The 17,933-nt window shown below is 43.3% G+C and overlaps 1 protein-coding gene across 1 annotated transcript in view; it reads right to left on the bottom strand.

Annotated features, from left to right (window-relative positions):
* Positions 1-17,933, bottom strand: part of EPB41L4B (erythrocyte membrane protein band 4.1 like 4B) — a 903,230-nt gene that overhangs the window by 273,648 nt on the left and 611,649 nt on the right. Inside the window, exons 6-7 of the mRNA XM_086965372.1 lie at positions 8,433-8,485; positions 5,942-6,062 (exon numbers count right to left, since the gene is read on the bottom strand). Coding sequence (XP_086821498.1) covers positions 5,942-6,062; positions 8,433-8,485 — 174 coding nt within the window. The remainder of the gene's footprint in view (positions 1-5,941; positions 6,063-8,432; positions 8,486-17,933) is intronic.

Here is a 17,933-nt window from a genome sequence, read left to right as displayed (position 1 = left end):
TCTCCATATGATCTGAGCTAATTGAGATAACTGTAGGGAGTGTGTCCCGCCTTGTTTTTGTATGTAGTACATTGCGATCATGTTGTCAGTGCGGACTAGGACAGCTTTGCCTGATATTTGTTTCTGGAATGATTTTAATGCTTGAAATATGGCTAGTAACTCCAGATGATTGATGAGAAGTAAGTTTTGTTGAGGTGTCCATGTGCCCTGCATGGTATGATGTAACAGATGAGCTCCCCAGCCGGAGAGCGATGCGTCCGCTGTCAGCACAATTTGTGGAACCGGCTCTATGAACGGTCGCCCTGTGGAAAGGTTTGGGGTGTTCCACCACTACAGAGAGCAATGCGTGTGGCAGTCCACCAACACCAGATCTGTTAGTTGACCTTGAGCTTGGTTCCACTGTTGTGCTAAACATTCCTGTAGGGGACGCATCTGGAGTGTTGCGTGATGTACTATAAATATGCAAGAGGCCATCATCCCTATCAATTGCATGAACACTCGAGCTGGACGAGAGTGTTGCAGCTGGAATTTTGTTATGAGACTTTGTATGCTTGCTATTGTGGGTGGACTGGGATATGCAAGCACTTTTGAGGTGTTTATTGTGGCACCGAGATACTCTTGTTTGTGGGACGGTTGTAGGTGAGACTTTGTGTGGTTTATGGTAAACCCTAAGTCATGAAGTATTTGGATTGTGGCGTGTGTGTGATGTACACACTGGTTGTATGACTTGGCTTTTAAGATCCAGTCGTCTAAGTATGGGAAGACATGAATTTGTTGTCTTCTTAGGTGAGCTGCAACTACTGCCAGACATTTTGTAAAGACTCTGGGTGCTGTGGTGACTCCAAATGGAAGTACCTGAATTGGTAATGCTGCCCGTCCACTACAAACCTTAGATACTTCCTGTGACCAATGTGAATGAGAATATGGAAGTAGGCGTCCTTGAGATCTAGGGTGGCAAGGAAATCGCCTTGTGCGAGAAGAGGAAGGACCTGTTGAAGTGTGACCATGTGAAAATGGTCTGATTGTATGTAAAGGTTTAGGGGTCTGAGTTCCAAGATGGGTCTGAGGGGTCCGTCCTTTTTTGGCATGAGGAAGTACAGGGAGTAAACCCCTGTGTTTTATTGATGCAGGGGAACTGGTTCTATTGCATGTTTAGGTAGGAGAGAAAGCACCTCTTGCTTCAGCAGCGATAAATGCTCTGTTAACATTGGGTGCTGTCTGGGTGTTATGTTTGGGGGTAGAGGTGAGTTCTAGACAATAACCGGATTGAACTATTTGTCTCACTCACCTGTTGGTAGTGATGTTGTTCCAGACAGGTAGGAACTGTTGCAGTCTTCCCCCGACCGGAGTTAAATGGTCCGGGGGAGTGGAGGGAAGTCATTGGGTGGGGGTGGAGGCGGAGCGAGTATTGTTGGTCTTGCCTCAACCTTTGTGGTTATTGCCTCTGTAGCCTCCTCTGTGATAACGTCTGGTAAATGATGTCTGGGTGGGATTTATGTAGGAGGTGGAGGGGTTGTCAGAGGAATAGCCTCTGGAGGTGACCCTATAAGAGGAGCGACAAAATGAATGTCTGGGAGATAGCGATTGCAAGGCTCCCATTGATTTAACAGTGTCTGTCTTTTTTCATCTTCTCTAGAGGTGAATCCACGGCTGGGCCAAATAGATGTTGCTGATCAAATGGTTGGTCGAGTATCGTAGTCTGTACTTCTGGTTTAAACCCTGAAATGCGTAGCCATGCATGTCTACGTAAAAGGATACTTGTGTTGATGGCTCGGGAGGCGGTGTCTGCCACATCTAGAGCGTAACCAATGGAGGTGTTTGTTATAAGTTTACCCTCCTGTATGAGGTTGTTGGCTTTTGTCTTGTATTTGTCTGGAAGGTGTTGTAATAGGGTCTCTAACTCATCATAGTGTGCCCTATCATATCTAGCCAAAAAACACAGTTGATGGACAGAATGCAGAACAATGTCATACATGCACCCCAGTACAAAGATCTGGGCCTAAATCCATCGTTTTTTTGCACTCCACACCACCCTAGGTCAGACAATGGCTATATGCAAATCAGCCTTGACCCTGTGCCTCATGGGAACAATCCAGCCCGAACAACCAAGCCATGTCTTTCCTAGACCGGAATCAAGCATCCAAGGACCGGTTTCTGGCTGTCCATCACCACCCCCTTTTGTACCGCTTTTGGCCGCCATAAGTGTGGCAGGGTATGCTCAGACGTGAGTCCCTTGCTCACTTTGCCACTGGATTCAAGCAAGCCGGGCTGAAGACGGCTGGAATGCCAGAAACCGGTCCTCGGAAGCTTGTTTCCGGTCCAGGGAAGACATGGCTTGGCAGTTCGGGCTGGACTGTTCCCATGAGGCACAGGGTCAGACTGATTTGCATATAGCCATGTCTGAACTGGGGTGGCAGAGTGGGCTAAAGAACGGTGATGGATTAAGCCCAGATCTTTTGACTGGGTGTGAGTGTTTGATTGATTCAGATGCTCCGTCCATCACCACCCCCTTTTGTACCGCTATCATATCTAGCCAGCAAAGCTTATGTTGGCGATGCGCCATATATTGGCTGCTTGTGATGCTGTTCGTTTGCCAGAAGCGTCCAAGAGTTTTGACTCCTTATCGGGAGGCAGAGCATCGCTTGACGTTTGTGAGTTGACCTTCTTTCTGGCGTTGGAGACTACTAAGGAATCCAGTGGTATGTGTCCTTTGATGTACACAGGGTCAGCTGGGGCAGATTTGTATTTCTTTTCTATTCTGGGGTTAATAACCCTAGCTCTAACAGGATCTTTGAACACCTCAGGTGCGTGTTCAATTACCCCTTTTAACATAGGGAGAACAGAAGTGGACCTTTGAGATGTGTCAAATGTGTCCATTAAAACATCTTCTTCCATAGGATCTGTGTATAGATCTACCCAGTGATATAGTGCAGCTCTATGAATTAGCTAATTGAAACCCATAGTGTCCTCTGGAGGTGAAGGTCTAGAGGGATAGATATCATCTTGTAGCACATTAGGGACATCTGGTGTGCCATGATCTTCCCCTGGGGTATCAGGATGACTAGGACTTCGGAAAGGTTGATCGTCTCCCTCATCCTCCCCGTCCCGAGATGAGTCATCATCGTCTGGAGGTGGAGGAGATGGTGAGGGTAGTGGTGAGGGTGTAGGGGAGTGGTGTGGTGGGGGAGGTGTAGGTGGAGGTGTAGATGGAAGAGGAGGTGGAGAAGGAATTCTGAGAGGAGATGTTGCAATGTCTCTCTTTTTTGTTGGAGATGGAGCCGGTACAGGCATGTCCATAGGTCTTTTCTTGGAGCCGAGAGTCAGTTGACCTGTTTTGGGGTCTTTTAGAAGAGTTTTTTGGCTTGGACCTGGTTGAAAAAGATCTTCTTGTGGAGGTTGGTCTTTCGGTACCAATTTTTTCAGTTCCGAATGTTTGCATGGCACCGAATCTGGCGCCGGTTTGCGTTCTTTAGCCTTGGAATTGTGAGGTTTCTTGAGTTCCGAAGGAGCCTGTGGAACCAGTTGTTTTTTGGATTCCGAGGGTTTTCTATGTTCCGAAGGTTCAGTGTCTCTACTCTTTGGAGTCAGCTTTTTGCTTGGTTCCGATGATTTTTTTGGAGACAAGTGGTCGGTACCAGTAGGTTTCGGTGCTGAGTGCGCCGATGTTGAACCAGTGTTCGGCACGGAAGGTGAGGACAGTTTCTTTTTGAGTGCCCAGGATTGGGTGTCGGCACTCACGGTGGCTGACTCGATCCCGAGTGGCCTGAAGGCTTATTTGTGGACTTCTTTGTCGGGCTCGGAGGCGGAACGTGGGAAGTATTGCCCCGTTATGCACCCATACCCGAAGGTGAAGGTGTTTCTGAAGCCTTTTTGGGGCTGGGTGCAAGGAGGGGGTCGATGTCTATACTTATGACCCGCTGCCCTGGAGTGATGTCTTCGATGTCGGAGTCGTGGGCTTCGGAGGCGCTGACAAGGCCTTCTTCGACTTGCTCTTGCTCTGGTACATCAACGCCCTCCTGGAAGATGTCATTGGGAATGGATGTCGACGACCGAGCCATGCTTCTTCGATCTAGACGATCCCGGGTAGTGTTCTTGGAGCGGAAAGAGGCAAAAGCTCCGTCGAAAGGCAGAGGTTACACACCTCATGAAGATCTGTGTGTGGAAACTTGAATCCACATTGAAGACACTTTTTAAAAGGAGTCCTTTCCATGATCCAGGTCTAATGGAGTTGGTAGTCACGAAGGCCTGCGTCGACGACCGGAATCGAGGACTTCGAGCTTGTAGAGATGCCCGTTGATTAGGGAATGCGATTGAAACAATACCGGAGAAAAGGGTTAAGGATCTTGCGTCAAAAGTTGGATCGGTAACAGCACCGAAATGGAGTGCGATAAATACATCCGAGCTTGATGGCGGGAAAAAAACATCTGACAATGCAGTCGATGCTCATGCGGACTATTGTCCAAAGGAGGAGTCACCTAGCTTGTGACTTACAAAGACTTTTCCAATACAACAAGTCAAAACATCCAGGCCCAACACTAGATGGCGATCTATGCACAGTGTGTGATCTGCAGCTCATATGCCTCGAACATTCTGTTCTGCCCGCGAAATTGGCAACATTTTGGCGACTCCACATTACTCTTGCAACTCGGAGTTCTGACCAAATTCCGCCTATCACCATGTGGCAGAATTTTCTCCCTTGCAGCTCCAAAATGGTAAATTTGTGAGCGATATTTCTTGACCTCTAGCGTGGTTGCTATGATGACATCCGGTGTGATTTTTCTAACGCTCTACTCGAAAATCTACACGAGCGGCAGCAAAATGTACTTGAAATGCTGCACCATTGGTGCACTGCGTGGTGTCATTTGCGCTGATTTTCCAGCACAGAACATGTTACCGGCGCTAAATCACAGCGCGACATGCCTATTTCCGCCCGTTGGTGGAACTCCTCCAGATCTTACTGAGTTTTTATGGAATTCCGCTCAGTAAAATTCTGCAGGTCCCACCCATCCCTACATTTTAGCACATTCTACAAATATTGTGTAGCTAACTTCTATTAAATGTTCCCAATCAATAAAAACACTCAAGTACACTTCCGAAAATAGTTAATTATTTTAATCTCTTTACAAGTCATCAATTGCAAGCAACAATACCCCTGCTTGGTCATCATGTTATGTAAAGAAGTTAAGTGACATTCTAGTTTGTGGCAGCAATTCAGAGCTAGTATTTACACTCTAAGACTTAGGAAGTTTACCTTCTGTTAAAGTTTGACATGTCATATTCAAGAGGACAAAGGAGTATACTTTTTTTTTAAATATCAGCCGATCCAAGACATTAATAGCAAATTCGAGCGGAGTGAGCCATAAGAAATAATAGTTAGATCAATATGGTTCGCCCGATGTGAACTGAACTTAAGGCGATACACAATGAAATGAATTTGGCTATGATTTTGAAGGTTATGTATATGCCAGGGTCGTTTTTCTCGCTACTTGCTTTTCTTTTATATTGAAAACAAACAATATTTTTTCCCCAATAAAATAAAACAAATATATACTTTTGCCTTTCCGAAAATCAATTCAAATGTGGAAGTGGTAACTTTAGGTATGTTTGAAATACGGCCTAAATTTAGTATAGGATTATTTTAGGGACATCATAGGAAGGCAGGCAATGTGTGTGTGTGCTAGGAGCAAAGGGGGCCCTCTCTGTGTAATTCTACTGAAGAAAGACATAGTTTAGGGTTTGATTTAACTGGCAGGGATGCCATTCATTACACACCTATGACAACGACAGTATTTAGCACCTTGGTATAAAACTTTACTCGAGGCACAATTGACATTTTGCCAGTTCTTATGAGTACACACTTCTCTGCATCATGATAGACATTAACACGGCAGGATAACTCCAGCATATAAACAGGTAAATCTAGAAAATGGAAGTTCTGTACCTGCACTCAGTCCACTTCTGAAAAATATCCAGCTCCATAGGCTCAGTCTGGCCGGGGATGAACCTGAATTCAGACACTAGTTCTGGTGTGTGATCTGGGGGATCGCACTCTCCAAGCTCAGCTGAAACCAAACCGAACAGAAATACAAATTAATAGACGCAGACAACAGTTCATTATCATTGTTCCATTCGCAACGTAGGAACTAACATACTCACAATAGTAGAGTCACAGCTCTTTCCTACATTTTATATTTCCAAAAATCCACCCTAATAAATACAGCACTTCAATTTACAGATTTAAGCATAATGCATGTCATCGAAACTACACTTACAATGCTATTACATTGAGTTTTTTTACCGTTAGTGCATCACTGCTTATTCATTGATGTAGATAGAAGTACTCACACTCGTTTGCCCGAAGGATATTTGTACTTAACTTTTTTTTTATCTTTGCAATCCGGCATAACTACAAGTAATTCTGAAAAGGAGGCACTCCGCGCATTGAAAACCTGTCAAATAAGCCACCCCAGTGTATTTTGAGAGTTGCGTTTGATAACTTATTAACCAACTTCATAATTTTCAAATTGAATGTTACAACAAAATATATATTTTTTTTGTCTACAAATCACATCAACAGGATGCATAATTATCTGTGCACAATTTCACCTACGATAACCTTGCGAAAGCTTAAGGCAGAATGCTTGTACATGTTTGCATTGAGACTGAGACTGATTTGTACAGGCCTTGTCATAAAGAATCATTGTGTAGGAAACCGCGACATCACATTGTGACCCAACCTTCATACATCGGGACCACAGCTCCTCATATATTTATGATACGGTTCATATCTCAATACAGTATATGGGACAACTGACAACTTTTTTCAGGTGGCAAATAATTTGTGCCCACTAATGAAATTTGTGGCGAATATAGCCGTATCCGAAGAATTATTGATGTTGCCCTCAAACAATTTAATTATGATGTTTAGAAGTGTAGGTATTAATGTCATTTCGATGCCATATTTTCGCAGGGAGACCATTTTATTAAGATGGATGCAGTTTCGAATATTTTTCTCATCCTGCTTCTGCTCATTCCCCCTTCCAATTATGATCACCATACAAGTCTTCTCAACCCACAGTTTTCATAGAGCACAGCACATTGTGACGCAACTGGTTCGATTTCTTAGAGAGCATGTACTGTGAATTAAACTTTAAATCGTGTTCCTTAAGTATCTTTCTGAATGACGCTTCCACTGGAAGTGCTGATGCAGGCTTGCCAGCACATTAGTGAATGAGTCTGAGAATGTTCCATATTGTGTTTTGCATCTCTAGAGTGCTGCTGCTGTGGAAGTTAATGGAAGATTGCTTTTTCCTTAGATATGGATTAGTGTTATACTACTGTTAATAATGATCTTGATTCTGATTTGTCCGATATGTGTTATCGCTAGTCATGCCATGCTGAATCTGCAGTTTTTTCTCATTGCTTATGAGTAAAATGTGAATAAAAACCCCTGGTTTTGGGTGAGGTCGAGACCCTTCCTTTTGCTCTGGACATGCGGTCATTGTTCCTTGTGAATCAGATAAATAGAACTTAGATGACTTCCCATTTCTGCCAGAGACTCTGTCCTGTTTATTACAGAGAGACTTTTCATTTTCCTCATTGGCCTCTATCCCTTTACAAAGAGACTTTTTTTTTTCCTCCAGGGAGGAGGTCTATTCCATTTATGATTTTTTGCTGCTTACTGAGACTTGAATTAAATCTGATTTCTGGCTATGTACTCTGTATCTGAGCCTTTTGGCATTTACTGCATTTCTCTGTACTGCCTATTTAGAGATCTGTGTAGTAGAACTCTCACTTTTTATTGATCTAGAACTCAGTTACTGAATGGTCCTCGTCACTATTTGATTTACTCTACTAATTGTTGGGCCAGATGTTGTGCAGAGCAGGGAAATCTTATTGCTGGATCAAGAGTTCCAGAGAGAGATTTTGGGGGTGTTCGAAATATTAGGGCTCAGTAAAGTATTGGGGTTCGGACTCCCAAACAACTTCCAGATATAAGCTAAATTCTATACTTTGAAACAATGGACAAACATAAAATTCCTTTTCTTTAAAAGAAAAAAATACACTATATGATTAAAATTAAAAGTTGACTACAACCATTTGTTATCCTATCCCCATGAAGTGTTTCAGACAGCGAGTAACTTGCCAACAACTTTGTCTATGTTGCTAATGTATTTGTTAAACTCTGTACAAAGACTTCAACATTGAAGTTTAATCTCGGAACTGAACAACTTTTTGCGAAAATCTGTCACATTCCTAGACAGCAGGAAGTTACATGGATGTGCAGAGGATGCATCCATCTCTAAGGAGAGGTATCTAAAAATAAATCACAATAAGGTGGTAGGGACATTTTAGAAGTTGTTTCAATATGAGTAAACAGCAAAACGATCTAATGTGCTCAAAACAATTGTGGAATAAAAGAAAATTCTCACCTTGTAGACACCAGGCAGCTAATTCCACTGCAGTTTCGTACGGGCATTTTAATCTGCACAAAAGAACACAACAACTGATGATATGAGTATTTTCCAAATATTTTACATTGTTATTCAACCATTAAAACAATATTTAAAAGACATTTTTGACAGCTGAATGTCTAATTGAGCTTTCAAAGTGTTCTTCACAATAAACAAACTTTCAGCATGAATAAGGTTAGTCTCACATACTATGGCTTTGTTATTTACTAAAACAAAATTATTTGAGATTGGTAAAAATGTCCTGGGGCAGTGATCACTCATCCAAAATGACCCGGAAACTGTTGAACTAGTGCCCTCTATCATTTGAATTTAATTAAGAGTGCCTAACACAGTGATATGCTATTTTTCACACCTGTTTAAAACATACCCAGTGAATCAGAATTTAACTGGCACGTTAAATAGCACCCATTACAACTCAGCGTTAAGAAATGGGGCCTACCATTTAGATTTGACGCTTTGGGAACCAAGCCCTGCATGTTCTGGCATTTAGTTAAAATGTATTAGGGGTCAGGGATTCCGATAATTTCTAGTTAGGATAAACACTGCCACTTGCACCCCTACACAAAGACATTTGAACTAGAACTGTCCATTAATGGAGGCATCCGTAATCAAGACAATAAAAGCATTGGATCTGAAAAAAGTTGCAATAACTCCAATGCCAAGGGTCCAGATGGCCCGAGAAATAATCTAATAAAAGAGAGTATGGCATAGTGGGCCTCTGTTTTAGCAGCTTTTCATCACCTATAATATCACAGAGATCTGGAGGTGATCTCCTATAGGTTCTATTTTCAGGAAAAAGGTTGACCCCAGCATCTCTTCCTATGTTAAAACTCTCTCAATCTTTTGCCCTTCAGTTAAGATGTTTTTCACAAATACTGATGGACAAACTTGACAAGGGGCTTGAAAGTAACAACATCTTTACATTTATCCCAACTAGTTTTGCTATAGTAAACAAAATAGAGAGGATAGCACTCCTATGAAACAATAGTTATAATAGTTAGAGCAAAATTAAGTAGCCCCTAGTATGTGAAACTCTAGTATTTATAGAGTAAACACAGAGACATGTAATAAGATGATATTCAATGGCAATGATAGAGTTCTGAGATATAGTCCACTTGTTTTTATCTTCAATCTTTATTCTTATGATTCCAAAGCACAGGTTATTCCAGCAGGATTAAACATCACCAACACGTGTTTCGTCCTACACAAGGACTTTTTAAAGGCTTGTAAAAAGGTGAGCTAAGCTGTCCGATGGATGTCCAAAATGCAGTAATAAGCCAAAATTGTGGAAGAGAATAGGATGTCTAAAATTAAACGGTGGAAATTAGAATACGTAGGGTAACATTTGACAATTTTCCGGTCCAAAGAAACAGTATCAGGGGTCACATAAGACCTAGCTAGTACGCAAACTGCACAATTAAGCAGAAGTTATATACAGGTCAGGTTCTCATAAACGAACACACGAGCATGGACCGGGATGAGTTCAGTAATAAACGACGACAACCATGATAAGTTGAGACGCCTAAGTTTAGGACTGTTACATGACCTCAATCAGACAGTATCTGATTTCCACCGTTTAATTTTAGACATCCTATTCTCTTCCACAATTTTGGCTTATTACTGCATTTTGGACATCTATCGGACAGCTTAGCTCACCTTTTTACAAGCCTTGTAAAAGTCCTTGAGTAGGACGAAACACGTGTTGGTGATGTTTAATCCTGCTGGAATAACCTGTGCTTTGGAATCATAAGAATAAAGATTGAAGATAAAAACAAGTGGACTATATCTCAGAACTCTATCGTTGCCATTGAATATCATCTTATTACATGTCTCTGTGTTTACTCTATAAATACTAGAGTTTCACATACTAGGGGCTACTTAATTTTGCTCTAACTATTATAACTATTGTTTCATAGGAGTGCTATCCTCTCTATTTTGTTTGGTTTATGTGACGCACTTCACAGTGTGTACTGACGGCATCTTCAGGTGGTAGGTGCCTTGAGGTTATTAAGCACCCTAACTATTACGCTGCTTTGATACAATGTGTACTCAATATAAAAGGTAAAAAACAATTGTTTGTGTAGGGTGTTGTGCGGACATTTCCCTTTTGGGAACACTACAGCCCGTTGCTTTTTGTTTCTAGTTTTGCTATAGTAGGTCAACTGTGACCAATGCAGTTGCCACTTACTGTCAAGACACCATGTGCATGCCCTAGACACTCTCTCATTGTACTTTGGTCCAGTTGGACCAATCGATTCTCTGGTTAAAGGTCTTGCAACTGGTATTTTCTTCTCCATTGATCAACATATTAGCTGATTTTCTTTGTATGACTTAGGCCCTACTGCCCAAACCCATGACTACTGGGACCATTACGCTATTTTTGCACTACGGGACATATATAAATCTTAGATCCCTTGATACAAGTAGGCATATCTTTTTTCTCTCCTTACGGTGGAAATATATGCGGTGGGTGTCATGCAGTATGCTGATGACCTGCTGAGCGATTATAAGTGGATTGTACACAAAAGCATCTTTTAAACTTCTATCTTGAACTTGCAAATTCAAGTGATAGGTGGTAAAAGCAATGCTACATCTCCTGGGTACATAGATATACTTAGTCATTGTGAGAAGTTGGCCCGATATGCAACGTTCGCTATTCTAGCGACCGCTATGTATCGTTCCAACGACCCTTATGGTGTTTGGTTGTAAGTCAACCTATAGACCAGCTATCCTAGTAGCGTGGATACGAGCAGTCTAAGGCTAAAGACTCGAGAGGGCGTGTTAAGCCAGCTGTTTACCACACATGTACCCCTTGAACACCCAGTGAAAGGACACCACACAAGTGTTATGAAAATAAACAGTATATTTATTAAGAATCACAACAGCCCTGTACTCTTTATGAGGACAGGGTACTAAGCACAAACCAAATCTCTTTAGCAAATACTTCAAGTGCACAATTTAGGAACAAGTGTCCGAGGACACGGAAAGATTAAGGTCTCGGGCGGACCCGATAAGGCAAGTCGGAAGCGAGGGACTCGGGACCCTAGAGTAAGGAGGCTATGCAGGCACCGAAATGCCGAAGTTACCTAGCCACGAGGGCTGCGGCTGCACAAGTCTTACAGGCGTCGGGGTCTTCGCTGACGAGCCAGGAGCCGGAAGAAAAAGAGTTGCTGGCCGGCGACCAGTGCTGAATAGTTCGTAGAGATCCAAGCCTGGATCGGAGATTGAAGAAACCTGAAAGCAGAGGGGACCAAGTTCGTACTACTAGCCAGTAGTCAGAGGGTACCAGGAAGGCACCGGTTGGCCGTCACCTCGACCAGGTGAGTGGGCGACGCTAGGCTCTGCAGTCTCACGGACCAGGAGGCGTTGTCGGCGACCACGGTGGAGGTGCGAGCTGTCCCACGAAGGATGATGCTGTCGGCGTCGCTGGGCCCAGGATGGGGCAACAAGCCTTGGCAGTTCTCAGGGCCACGTGGTGGGCCTAAGAGGGCGTCTTGAGTGGACCAGGAGGGTCCGGGATGCTTCTCGCAAAGATGGAAGCAAGGGCCAGTCTGGGGCAACCAGACCAGCAGTGATGATTCTCGGATGTCGTCACAGAAGGACACAAGCCAGCGGCTAGTGACCAGACAACGTGCTGAGCAGCGAGCAGAAGGGCCCCACGCAGATCGTGGAGATGCTGGGAGACTGCACTTCGGTGCTGGAGCGGCTCAGGGTCGGGGCTTCTCGGACCCCAGAGCACTCACCAGAGAGTTACCTCGATGGTCGTGCTGGTTTTTAAGAGCGTGCAGGTTCTGATGATGGCCGGTCCCTCGAGGTCTCGTCGCACCCACGGATCACAGCTGAGCTGATGATGTGGGTAGAGGTCAGAGGTGCCAGGGAAGCCGGTTCTCGTCGAGCTGGGCCGTCGGATTCCTTGAGGAAGGACTTACAGCAAACCGCAGAGTTCTTAGTTGGTGCCCGCTGATGCAGGGTGACTACTCCTTAGTCACAAGGGAGAAATCTTGAGAAGAGTCTTGAATGTCCTTTCGTAGAAAGTAGTTCTTGAATCAAAGATGATCTAATTTGGAAGGGTCCCCGCTCCGGTCTTTATTCTAAAGAAAGGGGTGGGTACATGACTAGGTCCTGCCCTAAGGGTGGGACCAGGAAGGGGGTTAGTTACACCCCTCTCCCCTGCCGGACTTTCCCCAGGCCAGGGCTGTCGCCCCTGGAACTGGTTCTAACCGGCAGATGCGTAGTGAGCGCCGGGGTGCCACTTCGCAGTCACCTTCTCACCAAAGCCCTACCTACCCAGAATACACAAACCCTGTCTGGGACGGTGCGAACAGCGCCCTCGACAGGAAACCCTTTGTCCAAGTGCTCCTCGCTGGAAGGACTCCCAGCAGCAGGAGGTCAGACTCGTGTCTGTGGTGGCAGCATCCATTTTGTGGAGCTGAGGCTTCAGTTCACTTTAACCGGGGTTCACAGTTACGTACATGTCGTGTCCCTCTAGAAGGGTGGAATGCTAACCTCGTCGCCAACATTGGTGAGAGGGCAGCACCCCGATTCGTATGACACCTTACTCGACATGCCTTGATAACGCGACACCGGAGTTACCGATATGGTACGCGTTATCATGGAACAGCTATTGGGTCTTGATTCCGCAAGCTGCAACCGGGCTCGGCTCGGGCCTGAACCTAGCTCACACGAGCCCACGCACTCTGCCTTCAGGATTGTTAAGGCCTGCCATAGGAGTGACTGATAGGAACTCGGGTGTCCATTGTATGGTTAGATATAGAGCTACTATACCTACAGCGAAGGGTGGTTACACGGCTTCGCCCCAGCTGTCGTGCAGCCAGTTGTGTCAAATTTAGGAGGCCAGCCAGGGGTGGCATAATACATGCTTCAGCCCCTGGCGGCCCTGGGTACCCCTATGCCCTGCGTTACGGGGTCTGACAAGGTGGCCCAGTACCAATTGGTAAATGCACCTAGGGTACATATCGTAATTTAGAAAGAGAACAGCCAGGCTGTGGGTCTGATCAGCAGGCCCACAGCCAGAGAAAGTCGTAAACCAGTGAAACAAAAGCAAAAAATCTGGGTGATCATAGGATTGCAGACCCTACTCTCCTACAGTCATTAGCAGACATGGGGTCCGCTGTCTCAGGTCAAAGTAATTTATCATTTGCAACTGTAACTGCAACTGCAGTGCTCTACAAATTATTAGTTCTAGATTTCAGGACATTCAGTGTGACCTTTGTCAAAAGGGCATCATGTAAAAGTACATTCAATTGCCACCTACAGTTCTCTGGTTTGGTGTGCAATAACCACAACCACATTAGATAATTTTGAGGTCCCGTGGTGAAGAAAGAGTTCATTTCAAACTGATCACAAAGGTGACAAGCCTTAAATCAATTAGGGCAACTACTACGATTTGCACTAAAATAAAGTTTATCAGAGTGCAGAAAACTCCTCCTAACACCACATCTCACAGGTTAAAGTAATTAGTTATGAATCCAAGGAAGTACTAAATGCTAACTAGGATTTTGATTTACCTGCCTTGGGTTTAGTAAAACTTTAAACCATATAACGGTTTCATATTGTAAGCTTAAGGATGTGTTCAAAGAAGCCACATAGAAGCCATTATTTCTCTTTTGTAAACATGTCTTAATACACAATGTTTCATATAGGTGCTGTAACATGAAAACAATATCAAGTTTGAGAAACATAGACATGGGTATGAAAAGGAAAACATTCAACAAAACAAGTGAGGCTTTATTGTGAGGATCAAGGCATCCAAATGAATAGCACAGGCATTAGTACCATGAGAAGGAACTGTCCATGCCATGTGCCACAGATTACAGACACACACATCATGGTTGAGGTTATTTAGAATGGTCTTAGTTTTGAGCAGGAACAATTTACAAAGTCGTAGTGCTGCCATCAATGTTACTGAATAGTATCAATGGGGTAACCCTGTGTTCCTCAGAACATGGGTAGCTATATAGAAAGCTACAATTGGTTTTGTCAGGTGAGAGCAATTGTTTTGGATTTCAAGGGCTTAATCATACAATATACATTTATGCATTACTCATTAAATTGGAACGAGAAGACAGGAAACGGGCAATTTTATGTTGCATCATATGTATTTACTTGAAACCTTGTTATGCATTATACGATAAGGCTGTCAACAAATCACTTAATTCATCCTTTTTTTCATCACACTTCAGAATTAAAAATGTGCTTGATTTGTGCTTTCCTAATGGCCGATATATTTTCAAATATTTGTCCAGTTCATTAACAGCTATTTATATTTTGTTGTATGTTAGAAAGAAATGACTTCCTGCAGCCTTTCCTTTCATACTCCCTCTACCATAGCTTTTCAGGTAGTTGACTTAAGTAAATCCTCTCCCTTTGTAGTTAGAGAACATTAAACATCAATCTGCATTTTTTTAAAAGTAGCAATTTGTCAGAAGACATAGCCTGGCATTTGACCTCTGTCTTTGAATGTACAGCTAATGTGACAGATAAAAATAAACTTTACCAGCTAATTTGCCTCATGAACTACAATATTTTATTTTTGGGGTGCTGCAGCAAACCCAACCACACCCTTACGTTCAGCACCTAATGACTGGTTTATCATCCAACCTAGAAGTCAGGCTAAGCTTGAGACTGTCTCAGTTTGAGATTCGTTCTCAGCATTAGCCTATTTCAATAAATAAGATTGCATTACATTTTAAAGTTAGCCTATCATTGGACCACCAGTTGAAACCTACCTGCCATTTCACAGACAGATGTCCAAGAGCCACATGTTGGATCTATCAGCTTTTGGATAGGACATCAGCATTAATAGATGTGTATCAGTATTATTCATGTTTTGCCTGCTGTTTACTATTGACCAAGGTTCAGTAACTGGCTCTCAGAAAAGCCCACTTTTTGGGCACACCCAGACTATTTAACAAATTGCCCCTTGTTCCAAATCTAGGACTGGTGTGTGGAACCCCAGAGAACATGGCTTGCAACCACATGGGTGTTAAATAAGTTAGGTTCACATAACTGCATAAAAGAAACTTGAACCTGGCATTTCTAGACGTTCTGGCAGTGTGCCCACGCACGGCAGACCATGTTTGCATCCCACTTGCCCTGCAGAAAAGTCAGAGCAGCAATAACAGCTTTCTAGATAGCACTGCCTGAAGCATGTAGACAGGCGGATTCATCCACCTTGCATCCCCCATGTTACATTGGCTGCTCAAGAAAGCAATGTATGAGTGAGAAACTGACCAACTTGAATCTTATTATCTTCCCTTAAATTTTCAAAATTGTTGAGGATCCCAGTTTTAAATAGACCACCCATTCTTGTTAGGTGAGCTGTGCCCTTGTATTAAGGTTTTAACTTCCTGAGTTAGTCTGTGGGTTTTAGGGAGGCATATAAGGGGCAACTCCAGAGTGCACCTCGGTGAGTCCTGCTTCCAACAGATTACAAGGGGGGAACTCCAATCCATAAACACTAGTATAAGTGTTTTTAGAATCAAGGGGAAACTTGGCGCTCTGCTCTATATTTAGCGCAAAAGAATTGGCGAACAGTTGTTGGATAGCGGTGTAATTGGGCGAGGGGGATAAGCCCTATAACACCCCAAAATTTGTATGTTAAAGGCAACACACAAGTAATTGAAACAGCGTAATGCCCACTGCACACAACACTAAAAATGAAACAAATTTGCGTCCCGTTGGACACTTCATCATTCAGACGATAGATGTCGGACAAGAACCGCAATGTCTTTAGAAGTGTAAAGTCTTGATTGAATTTTCTTGGAAAGCCAGCCGACACGTGTTTCGTCGCAAAGGAATGTCAATTCCGCAACTCCTCAGGGCTGTATGGTTTAAAGAACAAGAAAATGAGGTCGATTAGCCGGTTATACTTCCGACCCAGCCGGGCTCGGGACCAAGGTGGGTGTCCGTGGACTGTGATTGTGAGCACTCTTATCAAAAGGAGAAACCCGGGTAAGGGTTTCTGGTAGTCTCAATCCGTGTAGAAAGAATCGGATCAGGGGTCCTAATATGCCCTTCAGTATCAATACAACGCAGTCAGTAAGCGTGTTGCGGAGGGAGTCCCGCAGGTCGGAACCGAAATGTGGGGAGAGTGAGTAAACTCTCAATTCTCGAAATCCTCGGTCTGAATAGAGTGTGGGCTTGTTCGTCCTGCGGGTAGCCGTGTTCCGAGTATGGACTATACACGGCTACCCGCAGGACGAACAAGCGAGGATTTAGAGAAAGGCTTTACACTTTTAAAGACATTGTGGTTCTTGTCGACATCTATCATCTGAATGCTGAAGTGTCCACCGGGACACAAATTTCTTTCATTTTTTGTGTTGTGTGCAGTAAGCATTATGCTGGAACCCCAATCCATGACCCTCATTAAGAACATCAGAAACTTTCCAGCCTCTCATTTAAGTAAGTATTCAATGTCAGCATTTTCCTTGGGCTGTAGTTACCCACTCACCCATGAAGCTGTACTGTGAATAGTAAGACTCTAAAGTAGGCATGCTCAGACCTCCTTCATGCATTGACAATTGTAGTTCAGACAAAGTTACATTGGACTTTACTTTATAATTATAGGACCCCCAATAGACAGAGGAGCGTTGTCTTACAAACTATCTCTTGAGGCAGATCTGGCTATATGGCTATAATATGAACCAGAAAAGTGCATCAAATTTCCGATTTTCCATAGGGAGGGTCAGTAGTTATGAGAAAGTCAATGATCTGCTAGGAATAAGGGCACTGGTGAGGATTTGATTTGTCATCTCCCACTCTAAGGGTCTATTGGTGCATTGTTTGAACTGCACTGACTAATTGGGTTATGTGGATTCTGCTGAATCACTAAAAAGGTTTGTTTGTAAATTCTTAGTCTTTGCAATCAATATATTTAAGGCCTCCCTGTACTGCTATTAATTCGAGATATGTGCTTGACAGCATGATACATCTAGAAGATAAGTAGGTGTTCCAGGCAATAACTGATCAGCGTGAATAGCCCACCAATGTGATACTCTTAATTGTATTTTTAACAATTTGTCCTATTGTATCAACTTTCGGTGAAGGTTTAAATGTATGTATATCTCTGAAATAGAGTTTGCTTTTTTAAACCAAGAACTAACTAAATAAGTGAAGATCGTGTACACTTTGATGTAAAAATGGTAACATTTAGTACTGGCTCAGTGCTTGAAATAAGAGTTTAGGAATTGTTATGCTGTAGTCCAATGAGGTCTTCTCATGCTTGGACCCATTCTCCATACGTTTTTCCAAAGAATCCTCCTGTATATGACCTGATGTATGGCCCACACTCCAAGTAGTAGGCAGTAACACCTATGTGCATTGAGCAGTCTAGAGCACAAATCAACCTCAATTGATATACATTTATAGTGATTAACTCTTAGCGGCCCCACATGTTCTAGGAGAGAAAGGAGAGTTTGTGCTTATGTTACAACAGCT

This window comes from Lissotriton vulgaris, chromosome 4_1 (genome assembly GCF_964263255.1).
Source record: "Lissotriton vulgaris chromosome 4_1, aLisVul1.2, whole genome shotgun sequence".
Taxonomy (NCBI): Eukaryota; Metazoa; Chordata; class Amphibia; order Caudata; family Salamandridae; genus Lissotriton; species Lissotriton vulgaris.
Note: the sequence above shows the minus strand (reverse complement) of the source record. Positions and strands in the feature narration are given on the sequence as shown.